This window comes from Salmo salar, chromosome 18 (assembly GCF_965601325.2).
Source record: "Salmo salar chromosome 18, fSalSal1, whole genome shotgun sequence".
Taxonomy (NCBI): Eukaryota; Metazoa; Chordata; class Actinopteri; order Salmoniformes; family Salmonidae; genus Salmo; species Salmo salar.
Window position 1 is genome coordinate 52,038,453 of NC_138308.1, and position 20,365 is coordinate 52,058,817.

Here is a 20,365-nt window from a genome sequence, read left to right on the forward strand (position 1 = left end):
ACAGATCATGGGCTGGTGCCATCAAATCATGTGCTTGTGCCAACAAATCATGGGCTGTTGCCAACAAATCATGGGCTGTTGCCAACATATCATGGGCTGGTAACACCAAATCATGGGCTGGTGCCAACAGATCATTGGCTGATGCCAACAGATCATGAGCTGGTGCCTGCAAATCATGGCCTGGTGCCACCAATTCATGGGCTGGTGCCAACAATTCATGGGTTGGTGCCAACAGATCATGGGCTGGTGCCAACAAATCATGGGCTGGTGCCAACATATCATGGGCTGGTGCCACCAAATCATGGGCTGGTGCCAACAGATCATGGGCTGGTGCCAACAGATCATGAGCTGGTGCCTGCAAATCATGGCCTGGTGCCACCAATTCATGGGCTGGTGCCAACAATTCATGGGTTGGTGCCAACAGATCATGGGCTGGTGCCAACAAATCATGGGCTGGTGCCAACAAATCATGGGCTGGTTTACTAACAGGAGACTGGTGGTTTACTAACAGGAGACTGGTGGTTTATTAACAGGAGACTGGTTGTTTATTAACATGAGACCTGTGGTTTACTAACAGGAGACTGGTGGTTTATTAACAGGAGACTGGTGGTTTATTAACTGGTGGTTTATTAACAGGAGACTGGTGGTTTATAAACAGGAGACTGGTGGTTTACTAACAGGAGACTGGTAGTTTACTAACAGGAGACTGGTGGTTTATTAACAGGAGACTGGTGGTTTATTAACAGGAGACTGGTGGTTTATTAACAGGAGACTGGTGGTTTATTAACAGGAGACTGGTGGTTTATTAACAGGAGACTGGTGGTTTATTAACTGGTGGTTTATTAACAGGAGACTGGTGGTTTATTAACAGGAGACTGGTGGTTTATTAACAGGAGACTGGTGGTTTATTAACTGGTGGTTTATTAACAGGAGACTGGTGATTTATTAACAGGAGACTGGTGGTTTACTAACTGGAGACTGGTGGTTTGTTAACAGGAGACGGGTGGTTTATTAACTGGTGGTTTATTAACAGGAGACTGGTGGTTTATTAACAGGAGACTGGTGGTTTACTAACAGGAGACTGGTGGTTTATTAACAGGAGACTGGTGGTTTATTAACTGGTGGTTTATTAACAGGAGACTGGTGATTTATTAACAGGAGACTGGTGGTTTACTAACTGGAGACTGGTGGTTTGTTAACAGGAGACTGGTGGTTTATTAACTGGTGGTTTATTAACAGGAGACTGGTGGTTTATTAACAGGAGACTGGTGGTTTATTAACAGGAGACTGGTGGTTTATTAACAGGAGACTGGTGGTTTATTAACAGGAGACTGGTGGTTTATTAACTGGTGGTTTATTAACAGGAGACTGGTGGTTTATTAACAGGAGACTGGTGGTTTATTAACAGGAGACTGGTGGTTTATTAACTGGTGGTTTATTAACAGGAGACTGGTGGTTTATTGACAGGAGACTGGTGGTTTATTAACAGGAGACTGGTGGTTTATTAACAGGAGACTGGTGGTTTATTAACAGGAGACTGGTGGTTTATTAACAGGAGACTGGTGGTTTATTAACTGGTGGTTTATTAACAGGAGACTGGTGGTTTATTAACAGGAGACTGGTGGTTTATTAACAGGAGACTGGTGGTTTATTAACAGGAGACTGGTGGTTTATTAACTGGTGGTTCATTAACAGGAGACTGGTGGTTTATTAACAGGAGACTGGTGGTTTATTAACAGGAGACTGGTGGTTTATTAACAGGAGACTGGTGGTTTATTAACAGGAGACTGGTGGTTTATTAACAGGAGACTGGTGGTTTATTAACAGGAGACTGGTGGTTTATTAACAGGAGACTGGTGGTTTATTAACTGGTGGTTTATTAACAGGAGACTGGTCGTTTATTAACAGGAGACTGGTCGTTTATTAACAGGAGACTGGGGGTTTACTAACAGGAGACTGGTGGTTTACTAACAGGAGACTGGTAGTTTACTAACAGGAGACTGGTGGTTTATTAACAGGAGACTGGTGGTTTATTAACAGGAGACTGGTGGTTTATTAACAGGAGACTGGTGGTTTATTAACAGGAGACTGGTGGTTTATTAACAGGAGACTGGTGGTTTATTAACAGGAGACTGGTGGTTTATTAACAGGAGACTGGTGGTTTATTAACTGGTGGTTTATTAACAGGAGACTGGTCGTTTATTAACAGGAGACTGGTCGTTTATTAACAGGAGACTGGGGGTTTACTAACAGGAGACTGGTGGTTTATTAACAGGAGACTGGTGGTTTATTAACAGGAGACTGGTGGTTTATTAACAGGAGACTGGTGGTTTATTAACACGAGACTGGTGGTTTATTACCAGGAGACTGGTGGTTTATTAACTGGTGGTTTATTAACAGGAGACTGGTGGTTTATTACCAGGAGACTGGTGGTTTATTAACTGGTGGTTTATTAACAGGAGACTGGTGGTTTACTAACAGGAGACTGGTGGTTTACTAACAGGAGACTGGTGGTTTATTAACAGGAGACTGGTGGTTTATTAACTGGTGGTTTATTAACAGGAGACTGGTGGTTTATAAACAGGAGACTGGTGGTTTACTAACAGGTGGTTTACTAACAGGAGACTGGGGTTTATTAACAGGAGACTGGTGGTTTATTGACTGGTGGTTTATTAACAGGAGACTGGTGGTTTATTAACAGGAGACTGGTGTTTTTTTAACTGGTGGTTTATTAACAGGAGACTGGTGATTTATTAACAGGAGACTGGTGGTTTACTAACTGGAGACTGGTTGTTTGTTAACAGGAGACGGGTGGTTTATTAACTGGTGGTTTATTAACAGGAGACTGGTGGTTTATTAACAGGAGACTGGTGGTTTACTAACAGGAGACTGGTGGTTTATTAACAGGAGACTGGTGGTTTATTAACTGGTGGTTTATTAACAGGAGACTGGTGATTTATTAACAGGAGACTGGTGGTTTACTAACTGGAGACTGGTGGTTTGTTAACAGGAGACTGGTGGTTTATTAACTGGTGGTTTATTAACAGGAGACTGGTGGTTTATTAACAGGAGACTGGTGGTTTATTAACAGGAGACTGGTGGTTTATTAACAGGAGACTGGTGGTTTATTAACTGGTGGTTCATTAACAGGAGACTGGTGGTTTATTAACAGGAGACTGGTGGTTTATTAACAGGAGACTGGTGGTTTATTAACAGGAGACTAGTGGTTTATTAACAGGAGACTGGTGGTTTATTAACAGGAGTACTGATGGTTTATTAACAGGAGACTGGTTGTTTATTAACAGGAGACTGGTGGTTTATTAACAGGAGACTGATGGTTTATTAACAGGAGACTGGTGGTTTATTAACAGGAGACTGGTGGTTTACTAACAGGAGACTTTTGGTTTACTAACAGGAGACTGGTGGTTTATTAACAGGAGACTGGTCGTTTATTAACAGGAGACTGGTGGTTTATTAACAGGAGACTGATGGTTTATTAACAGGAGACTGGTGGTTTATTAACAGGAGACTGATGGTTTACTAACAGGAGACTGGTAGTTTACTAACAGGAGACTGGTGGTTTATTAACAGGAGACTGGTGGTTTATTAACAGGAGACTGGTGGTTTATTAACAGGAGACTGGTGGTTTATTAACAGGAGACTGGTGGTTTATTAACAGGAGACTGGTGGTTTATTAACAGGAGACTGGTGGTTTATTAACTGGTGGTTTATTAACAGGAGACTGGTGGTTTATTAACAGGAGACTGGTGGTTTATTAACAGGAGACTGGTCGTTTATTAACAGGAGACTGGTCGTTTATTAACAGGAGACTGGGGGTTTACTAACAGGAGACTGGTGGTTTACTAACAGGAGACTGGTGGTTTACTAACAGGAGACTGGTGGTTTATTAACTGGTGGTTTATTAACAGGAGACTGGTGATTTATTAACAGGAGACTGGTGGTTTACTAACTGGAGACTGGTGGTTTGTTAACAGGAGACGGGTGGTTTATTAACTGGTGGTTTATTAACAGGAGACTGGTGGTTTATTAACAGGAGACTGGTGGTTTACTAACAGGAGACTGGTGGTTTATTAACAGGAGACTGTTTGTTTATTAACTGGTGGTTTATTAACAGGAGACTGGTGATTTATTAACAGGAGACTGGTGGTTTACTAACTGGAGACTGGTGGTTTGTTAACAGGAGACTGGTGGTTTATTAACTGGTGGTTTATTAACAGGAGACTGGTGGTTTATTAAAAGGAGACTGGTGGTTTATTAACAGGAGACTGGTGGTTTATTAACAGGAGACTGGTGGTTTATTAACAGGAGACTGGTGGTTTATTAACAGGAGACTGATGGTTTATTAACAGGAGACTGGTGGTTTATTAACAGGAGACTGATGGTTTACTAACAGGAGACTGGTAGTTTACTAACAGGAGACTGGTGGTTTATTAACAGGAGACTGGTGGTTTATTAACAGGAGACTGGTGGTTTATTAACAGGAGACTGGTGGTTTATTAACAGGAGACTGGTGGTTTATTAACTGGTGGTTTATTAACAGGAGACTGGTGGTTTATTAACAGGAGACTGGTCGTTTATTAACAGGAGACTGGGGGTTTACTAACAGGAGACTGGTGGTTTATTAACAGGAGACTGGTGGTTTATTAACAGGAGACTGGTGGTTTATTAACAGGAGACTGGTGGTTTATTAACACGAGACTGGTGGTTTATTACCAGGAGACTGGTGGTTTATTAACTGGTGGTTTATTAACAGGAGACTGGTGGTTTATTACCAGGAGACTGGTGGTTTATTAACTGGTGGTTTATTAACAGGAGACTGGTGGTTTACTAACAGGAGACTGGTGGTTTACTAACAGGAGACTGGTGGTTTATTAACTGGTGGTTTATTAACAGGAGACTGGTGGTTTATTGACAGGAGACTGGTGGTTTATTAACAGGAGACTGGTGGTTTATTAACAGGAGACTGGTGGTTTATTAACAGGGGACTGGTGGTTTATTAACTGGTGGTTTATTAACAGGAGACTGGTGGTTTATTAACAGGAGACTGGTGGTTTATTAACAGGAGACTGGTGGTTTATTAACAGGAGACTGGTGGTTTATTAACTGGTGGTTCATTAACAGGAGACTGGTGGTTTATTAACAGGAGACTGGTGGTTTATTAACAGGAGACTGGTGGTTTATTAACAGGAGACTGATGGTTTACTAACAGGAGACTGGTGGTTTATTAACAGGAGACTGATGGTTTATTAACAGGAGACTGGTGGTTTATTAACAGGAGACTGGTCGTTTATTAACAGGAGACTGGGGGTTTACTAACAGGAGACTGGTGGTTTATTAACAGGAGACTGGTGGTTTATTAACAGGAGACTGGTGGTTTATTAACAGGAGACTGGTGGTTTATTAACAGGAGACTGGTGGTTTATTATCAGGAGACTGGTGGTTTATTAACTGGTGGTTTACTAACAGGAGACTGGTGGTTTATTAACAGGAGACTGGTGGTTTATTAACAGGAGACTGGTGGTTTACAAACTGGAGACTGGTGGTTTATTAACAGGAGACTGGTGGTTTATTAACATGCTGTCCTCCAGCCCATGGTATCAGACATGTAGGACACGCTGTCCTCCAGCCCATGGTATCAGACATGTAGGACACGCTGTCCTCTAGCCCATGGTATGAGACATGTAGGACACGCTGTCCTCCAGCCCATGGTATAAGACATGTAGGACACGCTGTCCTCCAGTCCATGGTATAAGACATGTAGGACACGCTGTCGTCCAGCCCAGAGTATAAGACATATAGGACACGCAGTCCTCCAGCCCATGGTATAAGACATGTAGGACACGCTGTCCTCCAGCCCATGGTATAATACATGTAGGACACGCTGTCCTCTAGCCCATGGTATAATACATGTAGGACACGCTGTCCTCTAGCCCATGGTATAAGACATTTAGGACACGCTGTCCTCCAGCCCATGGTATAAGACATGTAGGACACGCTGTCCTCCAGCCCATGGTATAAGACATGTAGGACACGCTGTCCTCCAGCCCATGGTATAAGACATGTAGGACACGCTGTCCTCCAGCCCATGGTATAAGACATGTAGGACACGCTGTCCTCCAGCCCATGGTATAAGACATGTAGGACACGCTGTCCTCCAGCCCAGTGTATAAGACATGTAGGACACGCTGTCCTCCAGCCCATGGTATAAGACATGTAGGACACGCTGTCCTCCAGCCCAGGGTATAAGACATGTAGGACACGCTGTCCTGCAGCCCATGGTTTAAGACATGTAGGACACGCTGTCCTCCAGCCCATGGTATAAGACATGTAGGATACGCTGTCCTCCAGCCCCTGGTATAAGACATGTAGGACACGCTGTCCTCCAGCCCATGGTATAAGACATGTAGGACACGCTGTCCTCCAGCCCATTTGGTAACTGAGCAAGTTGAGGAGTAACCCTGGATTGTAAACTGTCATGGTCAAAACATATTGATACAACAATTACTAAGATGGGGAGAAGTCTGTCCATAATAAAGTGTTGCTCTACCTTCTTAACAACACTATCAACAAGGCAGGTCCTACAGGCCCTAGTTTCTACCTTCTTAACAACACTATCAACAAGGCAGGTCCTACAGGCCCTAGTTTCTACCTTCTTAACAACACTATCAACAAGGCAGGTCCCACAGGCCCTAGTTTTGTCTGACCTGGACTACTGTTCAGTCGTGTGGTCAGGTGCCACAAAGAGGGACATAGGGAAATTACATTTGTCTCAGAACAGGGCAGCACGGCTGGCCCTTAAATATACACAGAGAGCTAACATTAATAATATGCATGTCAATCTCTCCTGGCTCAAAGTGGAAGAGAGATTGACTTCATCACTACTTGTATTTATGAGAGGTATTGACATGTTGAAAGCACCGAGCTGTCTGTCTAAACTACTGGCACACAGCTCAGACACCCATGCATACCTTACAAGACATGCCACCAGAGGTCTCTTCACAGTCCCCAAGTCCAGAACAGACTATGAGTGTCACGGTTGTCTAAAGGAGCAGACCAAAGTGCAGTGTGGTTGTAGTTCCACATTTTATTAAATCCGTGAAACTTTGCAAAACATAAATAACTGAATCGACAAAACAACAAACCGTGACGCAGAGAGAAACAAACACTACTCAAAAATATAATAACCCACAAAATCCCAGGAAGAAAAACCCCTACTTAAATATGATCTCCAATTAGAGACAACGAGGACCAGCTGCCTCCAATTGGAGATCAACCTCCCCTCAAAAAAACATAGAAATAGAAAAACTAGAACTTAAACATAGAAATACAAAACATAGAAAAACACAAAACACCCCCTGTCACGCCCTGACCTACTCTACCATAGAAAATAACCTCTTACTATGGTCAGGACGTGACAATGGGAGGCACACAGTACTACATAGAGCCATGACTACATGGAACTCTATTCCACATCAGGTAACTGATGCAGCAGTAGAATCAGATTTTAAAAAACAGATAAAAAATACACCTTATGGAACAACGGGGACTGTGCAGCAACACGAACATAGGCACAGACACATGCACACACACACATGATAACATACGCACTATAAACACACACATACACAGTGGTTTTGTGTTGTAGATATGTGGTAGTAGAGTAGGGGTCTGAGGGAACACAGTGTGTTGTAGATATGTGGTAGTGGTGGAGTAGGGGCCTGAGGGAACACAGTGTATTGTAGATATGTGGTAGTGGTGGAGTAGGGGCCTGAGGGAACACAGTGTATTGTAGATATGTGGTAGTGGTGGAGTAGGAGCCTGAGGGAACACAGTGTGTTGTAGATATGTGGTAGTAGAGTAGGGGTCTGAGGGAACACAGTGTATTGTAGATATGTGGTAGTAGAGTAGGGGCCTGAGGGAACACAGTGTATTGTAGATATGTGGTAGTAGAGTAGGGGCCTGAGGGAACACAGTGTATTGTATATATGTGGTAGTAGAGGAGGGGCCTGAGGGAACACAGTGTATTGTAGATATGTGGTAGTAGAGTAGGGGCCTCAGGGAACACAGTGTATTGTAGATATGTGGTAGTAGAGTAGGGGTCTGAGGGAACACAGTGTATTGTAGATATGTGGTAGTAGAGTAGGGGCCTGAGGGAACACACTTAATGTGTTTTGAAATCTGTTGTGAATGTATTGTTATGTTTTTAGAATTGTATAACTGCGTTAATTTTGCTGGACCCCAGGAAGAGTAGCTGCTGCCTTGGCAGGAACTAATGGGGATCCATAATAAACCCGAGGAAGAGTAGCTGCTGCCTTGGCAGGAACTAATGGGGATCCATAATAAACCCCAGGAAGAGTAGCTGCTGCCTTGGCAGGAACTAATGGGGATCCATAATAAACCCCAGGAAGAGTAGCTGCTGCCTTGGCAGGAACTAAAGGGATCCATAATAAACCCCAGGAAGAGTAGCTGCTGCCTTGGCAGGAACTAATGGGAATACATAATAAATACAAATACAAATACCCTATTTTGAGAGTAAAATATAACAAAAATAGCCTAATTGTCATCCTCAAATGTATGACAATCACTGGATTAGGTTGTATATTAAAATATTTTCAATCATGCATTCCTGCTTGGACAGATGTGACAACATATTTACTAAATACCATGTGAGAAGTCAATTACACCTCTTAATAAAGCATTATGAATGACTTTATAATGACGTTATAAGATGATGACTTAAATGTATTCTATTGTGTAATGCAGCTGATTTTGTTTGGTGGGGTTGCCAACAAATCATGGGCTGGTGCCAACAAATCATGGGCTGGTGCCAACAAATCATGGGCTGGTGCCAACAGATCATGGGCTGGTGCCTGCAAATCATGGGCTGGTGCCAACAAATCATGGGCTGGTGCCACCATATCATGGGCTGGTGCCAACAAATCATGGGCTGGTTCCACCATATCATGGGTTGGTGCCAACAGATCATGGGTTGGTGCCAACAGATCATGGGCTGGTGCCACCAGATCATGGGCTGGTGCCAACAGATAATGGGCTGGTGCCAACAAATCATGGGCTGGTGCCACCATATCATGGGCTGGTGCCAACAGATAATGGGCTGGTGCCAACAAATCATGGGCTGGTGCCAACAGATAATGGGCTGGTGCCAACAGATCATGAGCTGGTGCCTGCAAATCATGGCCTGGTGCCAACAGATCATGGGCTGGTGCCAACAGATCATGGGTTGGTGCCAACAGATCATGGGCTGGTGCCAACAGATCATGGGCTGGTGCCAACAGATCATGGGTTGGTGCCAAAAGATCATGGGCTGGTGCCACCAGATCATGGGCTGGTGCCAACAGATAATGGGCTGGTGCCAACAAATCATGGGCTGGTGCCAACAAATCATGGGCTGGTGCCAGCAAATCATGGCCTGGTGCCAACAGATCATGAGCTGGTGCCTGCAAATCATGGCCTGGTGCCACCAATTCATGGGCTGATGCCACCATATCATGGGCTGGTGCCAACAATTCATGGGTTGGTGCCAACAGATCATGGGCTGGTGCCAACAAATCATGGGCTGGTGCCAACAAATCATGGGCTGGTGCCAACAGATCATGGGCTGGTGCCAACAAATCATGGGCTGGTGCCAACATATCATGGGCTGGTGCCAACAAATCATGTGCTGGTGCCAACAACTCATGGGCTGTTGCCAACAAATCATGGGCTGTTGCCAACATATCATGGGCTGGTGCCACCAAATCATGGGCTGGTGCCAACAGATCATGGGCTGGTGCCAACAGATCATGGGCTGATGCCAACAGATCATGACCTGGTGCCTGCAAATCATGGCCTGGTGCCACCAATTCATGGGCTGGTGCCAACAATTCATGGGTTGGTGCCAACAGATCATGGGCTGGTGCCAACAAATCATGGGCTGGTGCCAACATATCATGGGCTGGTGCCACCAAATCATGGGCTGGTGCCAACAGATCATGGGCTGGTGCCAACAGATCATGAGCTGGTGCCTGCAAATCATGGCCTGGTGCCACCAATTCATGGGCTGGTGCCAACAATTCATGGGTTGGTGCCAACAGATCATGGGCTGGTGCCAACAAATCATGGGCTGGTGCCAACAAATCATGGGCTGGTGCCAACAGATCATGGGCTGGTGCCAACAAATCATGTGCTGGTGCCAACATATCATGGGCTGATGCCACCAAATCATGGGCTGGTGCCAAAAGATCATGGGCTGGTGCCAACAGATAATGGGCTGGTGCCAACAGATCATGAGTTGATGCCTGCAAATCATGGGCTGGTGCCAAAAGATCATGGGCTGGTGCCAACAGATCATGGGCTGGTGCCAACAGATCATGGGCTGGTGCCAAAAGATCATGGGCTGGTGCCACCAGATCATGGGCTGGTGCCAACAGATAATGGGCTGGTGCCAACAAATCATGGGATGGTGCCAACAAATCATGGGCTGGTGCCAACAGATCATGAGCTGGTGCCTGCAAATCATGGCCTGGTGCCAACAGATCATGAGCTGGTGCCTGCAAATCATGGCCTGGTGCCACCAATTCATGGGCTGGTGCCACCATATAATGGGCTGGTGCCAACAATTCATGGGTTGGTGCCAACAGATCATGGGCTGGTGCCAACAAATCATTGGCTGGTGCCAACAGATCATGGGCTGGTGCCAACAAATCATGGGCTGGTGCCAACATATCATGGGCTGGTGCCAACACATCATGGGCTGGTGCCAACAAATCATGGGCTGGTGCCAACAGATCATGGGCTGGTGCCTGCAAATCATGGGCTGGTGCCAACAAATCATGGGCTGGTGCCACCATATCATGGGCTGGTGCCAACAAATCATGGGCTGGTTCCACCATATCATGGATTGGTGCGAACAGATCATGGGCTGGTGCCACCAGATCATGGGCTGGTGCCAACAGATAATGGGCTGGTGCCAACAAATCATGGGCTGGTGCCACCATATCATGGGCTGGTGCCAACAGATAATGGGCTGGTGCCAACAAATCATGGGCTGGTGCCAACAGATAATGGGCTGGTGCCAACAGATCATGAGCTGGTGCCTGCAAATCATGGCCTGGTGCCAACAGATCATGGGCTGGTGCCAACAGATCATGGGCTGGTGCCAACAGATCATGGGCTGGTGCCAACAGATCATGGGTTGGTGCCAAAAGATCATGGGCTGGTGCCACCAGATCATGGGCTGGTGCCAACAGATAATGGGCTGGTGCCAACAAATCATGGGCTGGTGCTAACAAATCATGGGCTGGTGCCAACAGATCATGAGCTGGTGCCTGCAAATCATGGCCTGGTGCCAACAGATAATGAGCTGGTGCCTACAAATCATGGCCTGGTGCCACCAATTCATGGGCTGGTGCCACCATATCATGGGCTGGTGCCAACAATTCATGGGTTGGTGCCAACAGATCATGGGCTGGTGCCAACAAATCATGGGCTGGTGCCAACAGATCATGGGCTGGTGCCAACAGATCATGGGCTGGTGCCAACAAATCATGGGCTGGTGCCAACATATCATGGGCTGGTGCCAACAAATCATGTGCTGGTGCCAACAAATCATGGGCTGTTGCCAACAAATCATGGGCTGTTGCCAACATATCATGGGCTGGTGCCACCAATTCATGGGCTGGTGCCACCATATCATGGGCTGGTGCCAACAGATCATGGGCTGGTGCCAACAGATCATGGGCTTCTGCCAACAAATCATGGGCTGGTGCCAACAAATCATGGGCTGGTGCCAACAGATCATGGGCTGGTGCCAACAAATCATGGGCTGGTGCCAACATATAATGTGCTGGTGCCAACAAATCATTTGCTGGTGCCAACAAATCATGGGCTGTTGCCAACAAATCATGGGCTGGTGCCAACATATCATGGGCTGATGCCACCAAATTATGGGCTGGTGCCAACAAATCATGGGCTGGTGCCAACAAATCATGGGCTGGTGCCACCAAATCATGGGCTGTTGCCACCAACTGAAAAAGTTAGTGAGCCCAGTGAGACCAGTGGAAAATGTTGGTCTGGATCCCTGAGTTTACAAGAGATAAGAACATGATTGAAAAGACAATAATTCTTAAACATTTGATATGAGCATTTCCCCCCCCCCCCCCCCCCCCCCCCATGTCCTTACTTATCCTCAGGTGGTGCTGCCCATGCTATGCAGCTACATGTCTCACTGGTGGGAGCACGGCCCAGAAAACAACCCTCCAGAGACTGCAGACAGCTGCTGTACTCACCTCACCTCAGACCACATGAATAGTCTCCTGGGTAACATCCTGAAGATCATCTATAATAACCTGGGGATCGACGAGGGGGCCTGGATGAAACGACTCGCAGGTAGAGAGACACACACCTTTTTACCTGCCACATGGTCAAAAGCACTTTAGCCTACTTGTCAATGTCTTGGTTGTTATGTGTGTGTGTGTGTGTGTAGTTACCACGACGTCGTATGTCGTCAGAGGGGGGGGGGATCGTGAGCAATAATCATATATGCACATAGAATTGAATTTCACTGTTTGTACTGAAACTGTCTTCCTTAGGAAGAAGCCCACTGTGGGCAGGCCACTCAGTAGCATTGAGTCAAAGGTAAATGTCATTGACATGTCTATCTCGGATCCTTAAAAACAATCAAGTAACCCAGAAAAGGACAAAAAATAGCCCATATTAACATATGTAGCTTGAGAAATAAGGTTCATACATTCATATTCTGGCCATCTCTGAAACACACTTAGATAATTCATTTGATGCAGCAGTAGCATGGTTATAGAATATACAGGAAAGATTGATAATTCCTTTGATGCAGCTGTATCTATACATGGTTATAGAATATACAGGAAAGATTGAAATGCAAATGGGGGAGGTATTACCATGCACATACAGAGTCATATTCCTGTTAGGCTGAGAGAGGATCTCATGTCAGATGATGTGGAAGTAATACGGCTCCAGGCCACTGGTGGATGGTGGGATGGAGCTATAGGAAGACGGGCTCATTGTAATGGCCGGAATGGAATAAAAGGAACGGAGTCAAACAAAGGGGGTTTCCATACCGTTCTATTTATGCCGTTCCAGCCGTTACAATGAGCCCATCCTCCTATTGCTCCTCCCACCAGCCTCCACTGCTACCGGTTCATCTGCCTCACCTAAAGCCTATTCTCGTAGGAAGTTGCTATAAACCACAGAGTGTTAAAAGTCAATATTTGGACTACATGTGTGAAATGCTTGATTATGTATGTGATATCAACAGGGAAGTATATTTTCTGGGTGACCCTAAATATTGACTGGTTGACATCAAGCTGCCCACTCAAAAGTAAGTTTCAAACTGTAACTGATGCCTGCTTACCTGGTTCAGGTTATCAGTCAACCTACCGGGGTATTTACAAACAGCATAGGAATGAAATCATCCGCATGTATTGATCAAATCTTCACTAACGCTGCAGAAATCCACTCTAAAGCAGTATCCAAATCCATCTGACGCAGCGGTCATAATATAGTAGCTATATATAGGAAAACCAAAGTTACAAAGGCTGGAGATAAAATTGTGTGTACGCGATCATACAAGAGGTGTTGTAGTGATTCCAATGTCGAAGATGTGAAAAAATATTTGTTGATCTGACGTGTGTAATGAGGAACAACCTGACGACGCACTTGGAATATTTATGAATCTGCTTCTTCCTGTTACTGATAGGCATGTGCCGATCAGGAAACTGACTGTTAGAACTGTCACTTCCTGTTACTGATACGCATGTGCCCATCACGAAACTGACTGTTAGAACTGCCACTTCCTGTTACTGATAGGCATGTGCCCATCACGAAACTGACTGTTAGAACTGCCACTTCCTGTTACTGATAGGCATGTGCCGATCAGGAAACTGACTGTTAGAACTGACACTTCCTGTTACTGATAGGCATGTGCTGATCACGAAACTGACTGTTAGAACTGACACTTCCTGTTACTGATAGGCATGTGCCGATCACGAAACTGACTGTTAGAACTGACACTTCCTGTTACTGATAGGCATGTGCCCATCAGGAAACTGACTGTTAGAACTGACACTTCCTGTTACTAATAGGCATGTGCCCATCACGAAACTGACTGTTAGAACTGACACTTCCTGTTACTGATAGGCATGTGCCCATCACGAAACTGACTGTTAGAAGTGCCACTTCCTGTTACTGATAGGCATGTGCCCATCACGAAACTGACTGTTAGAACTGCCAAATCCCCCATGGATAGATGATGATTTGAAAAACTGTGTGTCTGAGAGTGGCGAGGCGAAGGGAATACCAAATTAGTCAAACAACACAGCAGATTGACAAACATACAGTATATTGTGAAATCATGTAACTAAACAGACGGTGTGTTCCCTCAGGCCTGGAGGGAGGCAAAGGTCATTCCGCTGCCCAGAAATAGCAGAGCCCTCTTTAATGGTTCAACACAGCTGCCCAATCAGTCGGTTACCAGTGCTTAGCAAACGTTTGGAGAGAAAAAAAATGGTGTTTGACCAAATACAGGTATTTTACAGAATTAACAAATTAACAACAAGACTTTCAGCATGCTTATAGGGAAGGGCACTCAACATGCTCGGCGCTGACACAAATGACTGATGATTGGCTGAAAGAAATTGATTGAAAAAATATTGTGGGAGCTGTTTTGTTAGACTTCAGTGTAGTTTTTGATGTCATCGATCATAACCTATTGTTGAAAAAAAATGTAGGTGTTATGGATTTGCATCCTCTGTCTTATTATGGATTGAGAGTTACCTATCTAATAGAACATAGAGTTTTTTCTAATGGAAGCTTCTCTAATACAAATTCAGTTGAGTGTGGTGTACCACAGGGCAGCTGGCTAGGGCCATTATTGTTTTCTGTTTTTACTCATGACCTCCCACTGACCATGAATAAAGCCTGTGTGTCTATGTACGCTGACGACTCAACCGTGTAGATGTCGACTGCAACAATACAATAAATAACTGACACCCTTAACCTGTTAGGGCTAGGGGGCAGTATTGACACGGCTGGATAAAAAACATACCCGATTTAATCTGGTTACCACTCCTACCCAGTAACTAGAATATGCATATACTTATTACATATGGATAGAAAACACCCTACATTTTCTAAAACTGTTTGAATGGTGTCTGTGAGTATAACAGAACTCAAATGGCAGGTCAAAACCTGAGAGATTCCTTTACAGGAAGTGGCCTGTCTGACCATTTCTTGAACTTCTTTTCCATCTCTATCATTTACTAAGGATCTCTGCTCTAACGTGACACTTCCCACGTCGTCCATAGGCGCTCAGAGCCCGGGAAAAAACAGAATGTCGTCATTCCAGCCCCAGGCTGAAACACATTATCGCCTTTCTCAAGTGGCCGATCAAGGGACACTGGGCTTAGGCGCGTGACCCGACCGCCCCCGCCTTTGGGATTTGTTCCTCTGTTTGCCGAAAAGGAGATTCCCTGTCGGAATATTATCGCTTTTCTACGAGAAAAATGTCGTAAAAATTGATTTTAAACAGCGGTTGACATGCTTCGAAGTACGGTAATGGAATATTTAGAATTTTATTGTCACGAATTGCGCCATGCGCGCGACACTTCTTTACTATTTCGGATAGTGTCTGGAACGCACGAACAAAACGCCGCTATTCGGATATAACGATGGATTATTTTGGACCAAACCAACATTTGTTATTGAAGTAGCAGTCCTGGGTGTGCATTCTGACGAAGACAACAAAAGGTAATCAAACTTTTATAATAGTAAATATGATTATGGTGAGTGCTAAACTTGCCGGGTGTCTAAATAGCGAGCCCGTGATGCCTGGGCTATGTACTTAGAATATTGCAAAATGTGCTTTCACCAAAAAGCTATTTTAAAATCGGACATATCGAGTGCATAGAGGAGGTCTGTATCTATAATTCTTAAAATAATTTTTATGCTTTTTGTGAACGTTTATCGTGAGTAATTTAGTAAAATGTTAGCGAATTCCCCGGAAGTTTGCGGGGGGTATGCTAGTTCTGAACGTCACATGCTAATGTAAAAAGCTGGTTTTTGATATAAATATGAACTTGATTGAACAAAACATGCATGTATTGTATAACATAATGTCCTAGGGTTGTCATCTGATGAAGATCATCAAAGGTGAGTGCTGCATTTAGCTGTCTTCTGGGTTTTGGTGACATTATATGCTGGCTTGAAAAATGGGTGTCTGATTATTTCTGGCTTGGTACTCTGCTGACATAATCTAATGTTTTGCTTTCGTTGTAAAGCCTTTTTGAAATAGGACAGTGTGGTTAGATTAACGAGAGTCTTGTCTTTAAATAGCTGTAAAATAGTCATATGTTTGAGAAATTGAAGTAATAGGATTTTTAACGTTTTGAAAATCGCGCCACAGGCTGCCAGTGGCTGTTACGTAGGTGGGACGAATTCGTCCCGCCTAGCCTAGAGAGGTTAACATAGAGCTCCAGTCAGTTTTAGAACGGGTAACTAGCAATAGGCTGGTGCTAAATATCTCAAAAATGAAAAGCATTGTTTTTGGGACAAATCACTCACTCAACATTTACAGTGCATTTGGACAGTATTCGAACCCTTTGACTTTTTCCACATTTTGTTACGTTACAGCCTTATTCTAAAATGAATTAAATGTTTTTTTCCCCCCTCATCAATCTACACACAATACCCCATAATGACAACGCAAAAACAGGGTTTTAGAAACAAGATTCTTGGTGGTTCTAACCTTCTTCCATTTAAGAATGATGGAGGCCACCGTGTTCTTGGTGACCTTCAATTTTGCAGAAATGTTTTGGTACCCTTCCCCAGATCTGTGCGTCGACACAATCCTGTCTCGGAGCTCTACGGACAATTCCTTCAACCTCATGGCCTAGTTTTTACTCTGATATGCACTGTCAACTGTGGGACCTTATATAGACAGGTGTGAGTCTTTCCAAAGCATGTCCAATGAATAGAATTTAAGACAGGTGGACTCCAATCAAGTTGTAGAAACATCTTAAGGATGATCAATGGAAACAGACCATGAGAAGACGTTGCTCTGTTTTCTTGACATCTCAGTTGACCAGACAGGTCCTACAGGCCCTGATTTTGTAGCACCTGGACTACTGCTCAGTTGTGTGGTCATGTAGAAGGACATAGGTCCAATTGCAGTTGGTCCAGAATAGAGCAGCACGTATTTGGCTTAGATGTACACTGGAGGAAGAAATGTCAATGACATGCATGTCAATCTCTCCTGGCTCAATGTTGAGGTCGAGATTGACTGCATCATCACTATTGGTCTTTGTGCGAAGTGTTGATGTGTTGAAGGTACAGAACTCTCTGTTCAAGCAGTTGGCTCACAGTTCAGATACTCATTGGTACATCGCAAGATATGCAATCAGAGGTCTCTTCGCAGTCCCCAGGTCCAGAACAGAGACATGACTACACGGAACTACTCTGCCACCCCAGGCAACTCAAGCTAGCAATAAAAACACATTCAAAAACCAGATAAAATAACATCTTACGGCACAATGGGGACTGTGAATAGACACATCCATTCTATATATCCTGGTAAATATACAGTGCACATTATTGTAATGTGCACTGTCTATGTATTGTATTATGTAGGTGGGTGACCTTGACCGAATCCTTGGCTTGTTCCAGCAGGAACGGCTTATAGGGCTGGAGCCATCTCCTGTTTCTGAAGCGTGAGGCAGAGGCAGGAGATGATGTAGTGTTATTGTAACGGCTGTTGAATGGAGTAGACCAAGGCGCAGCATGGTTAGTGCTCATCATGAAATTTAATGGAAAATGACAACACTTTACAACTAAACAAAAGACAACAGCCAAACAGTTCTGTCAGGTAACAAATGACTAAACAGAAAATAACCACCCACAAAACCCAAAGGAAAACAGGCTGCCTAAGTATGGCTCCCAATCAGCAACAACGATATACAGCTGTCCCTGATTGAGAACCATACCCGGCCGAAACAAAGAAATACCAAACATAGAAAAAAGGACATAGAATGCCCACCCAAATCACACCCTGACCAACCTAAATAGAGACATAAAAAAGGCTCTCTCAGGTCAGGGCTTGACAGTTATGTAGTGTTATGTATATTATATTATGTATTTTATGTATTTTATTTGCTGTTTTGTTTCCTGTTTGAACTCCAGGAAGAGTAGTAATTGTGGATACAAATAAAATACTACGGGGAAGCCTGAATTGGTTGACCGGCAGTTGGGTGGGTGTTCAGAAACACAGCGGTTACCCACACTTTCCTTTTATTCAACCCTTCTATGCCGTAGGAGCATAGGCCACTCACATGACCAAGCCGTTTACCATACTGCATATGTGTTGTTACTGCATGTGATGGTGATCATGTGTTGTTGTCAGACAACACCGCAACCAAAATGCAATGTTTCTAAATGAAAACAAACAGTAAAATCATCCAGAGTGAAACAACACCATCATTGTTTAAAATAAGAAAACAAACTGTAAAATCATCCAGAGTGAAACATCACCATCGTTGTTTTAAATAAGAAAACAAACTGTAAAATCATCCAGAGTGAAACAACACCATCGTTGTTTTAAATAAGAAAACAAACTGTAAAATCATCCGGAGTGAAACATCACCATCGTTGTTTTAAATAAGAAAAAAAACTGTAATATCATCCAGAGTGAAACATCACCATCGTTGTTTTAAATAAGAAAACAAACTGTAATATCATCCAGAGTGAAACAACACCATCGTTGTTTTAAAATAAGAAAACAAACTGTAAAATCATCCAGAGTGAAACATCACCATCGTTGTTTTAAATAAGAAAACAAACTGTTAAATCATCCAAAGTGAAACACCACCATCGTTGTTTTAAATAAGAAAACAAACTGTAATATCATCCGGAGTGAAACAACACCATCGTTGTTTTCCACCAGTCTCTCTCACTAACTGTCCTTCCTCTATTCTGTCCCCACCTCCAGTGTTCTCTCAGCCAATCATTGGTAAGGCGAAGGGGGGGCTGTTGAAGAGCCACTTCCTGCCGCTGATGGAGAAGTTGAGGAAGAAGGCTGCCACCGTGCTGATGGATGAGGAACAAATGAAGGCCGAGGGACGAGGGGAGATGTCTGAGGCTGAACTACTCATCCTGGATGAGTTCACCATCCTGATCAGAGACCTCTATGCCTTTTATCCGCTCCTCATCCGCTTTGTAGACTACAACAGGTAACTAGACATTCTACTTCCTCCTCCTCCATGTTGCTGACTACAACAGGTAACTAGACATTCTACTTCCTCCTCCTCCATGTTGCTCACTACAACAGGTAAAGGACCAGTGGGGTAAAGTGAGAGGAGTGGGTGGATCAATAACAAACAAGCAATAACATAAGTGTTATTTTAAGTTGTTAAGATGTCATGCCAGTTTCTGCTGTTAGTATGACTGTTTTATCCAACTCAATACTGTAACTTGTTTTCCAATGTGTTTTTATCTTAGGGCCAAATGGCTGAAAGAATCGAACCCTGAGGCTGAGGAGCTCTTCCGCATGGTAGCAGAGGTCTTCATATTCTGGTCAAAGTCTCATGTAAGCTACACAGAGACAATTTCACATATGAATCATCATGTCACTGCAACAGTTTCCAGGAAACATTTCATGTCTTAATCACTCTGTGATTAGTTTCTATTGGTCGTTACAAAGGCACTCTGAAAGTGCGCTCTACACTTAAAAAAAAAAAAAATCCTATTAAAATCCCATTCAATTCTAGGAATTCTTCAGTGTTTCTTTCTGAAATAAATACATTTTACATTTGCTTCCCTGACAGCGAGAACTAGAAGAGACTGTAATGTATCTCTAGAGCGTTCATGTGTGTCTGTGCTTCTCCAAGTACCCTGTCATGCTGCAGGCCACATTTGCATAAATCCTGGGCAATATCCAACACTGAAATATTTTATTTCTTCCACTGCAGAATTTTAAACGGGAGGAGCAAAACTTTGTGGTTCAGAATGAGATCAACAATATGTCCTTCCTCATCACAGACACCAAGTCAAAGATGTCCAAGGCAAGTGGTGTTATATAGATGGTACGAGTGTGATTTTTTTTTTTTTACATTGTTATGTACATTTAACCTGTTAGGGCTAGTGGGCAGCATTGACACGGCTGGATAAAAAACATACCCGATTTAATCTGGTTACCACTCCTACTCAGTAACTAGAATATGCATATACTTATTACATATGGATAGAAAACACCCTAAATTTTCTAAAACTGTTTGAATGGTGTCTGTGAGTATAACAGAACTCAAATGGCAGGTCAAAA

The 20,365-nt window shown here is 43.9% G+C and overlaps 1 protein-coding gene across 1 annotated transcript in view; it reads left to right on the forward strand.

The window, feature by feature from the left end:
- LOC106592449 (ryanodine receptor 2-like) overlaps positions 1–20,365 on the forward strand; it is a 444,540-nt gene that overhangs the window by 401,145 nt on the left and 23,030 nt on the right. The window contains exons 9-12 of the mRNA XM_082964547.1: positions 12,213–12,408; positions 19,037–19,277; positions 19,546–19,633; positions 20,016–20,112. Of these exons, the coding sequence (XP_082820673.1) occupies positions 12,213–12,408; positions 19,037–19,277; positions 19,546–19,633; positions 20,016–20,112 (622 nt within the window). The remainder of the gene's footprint in view (positions 1–12,212; positions 12,409–19,036; positions 19,278–19,545; positions 19,634–20,015; positions 20,113–20,365) is intronic.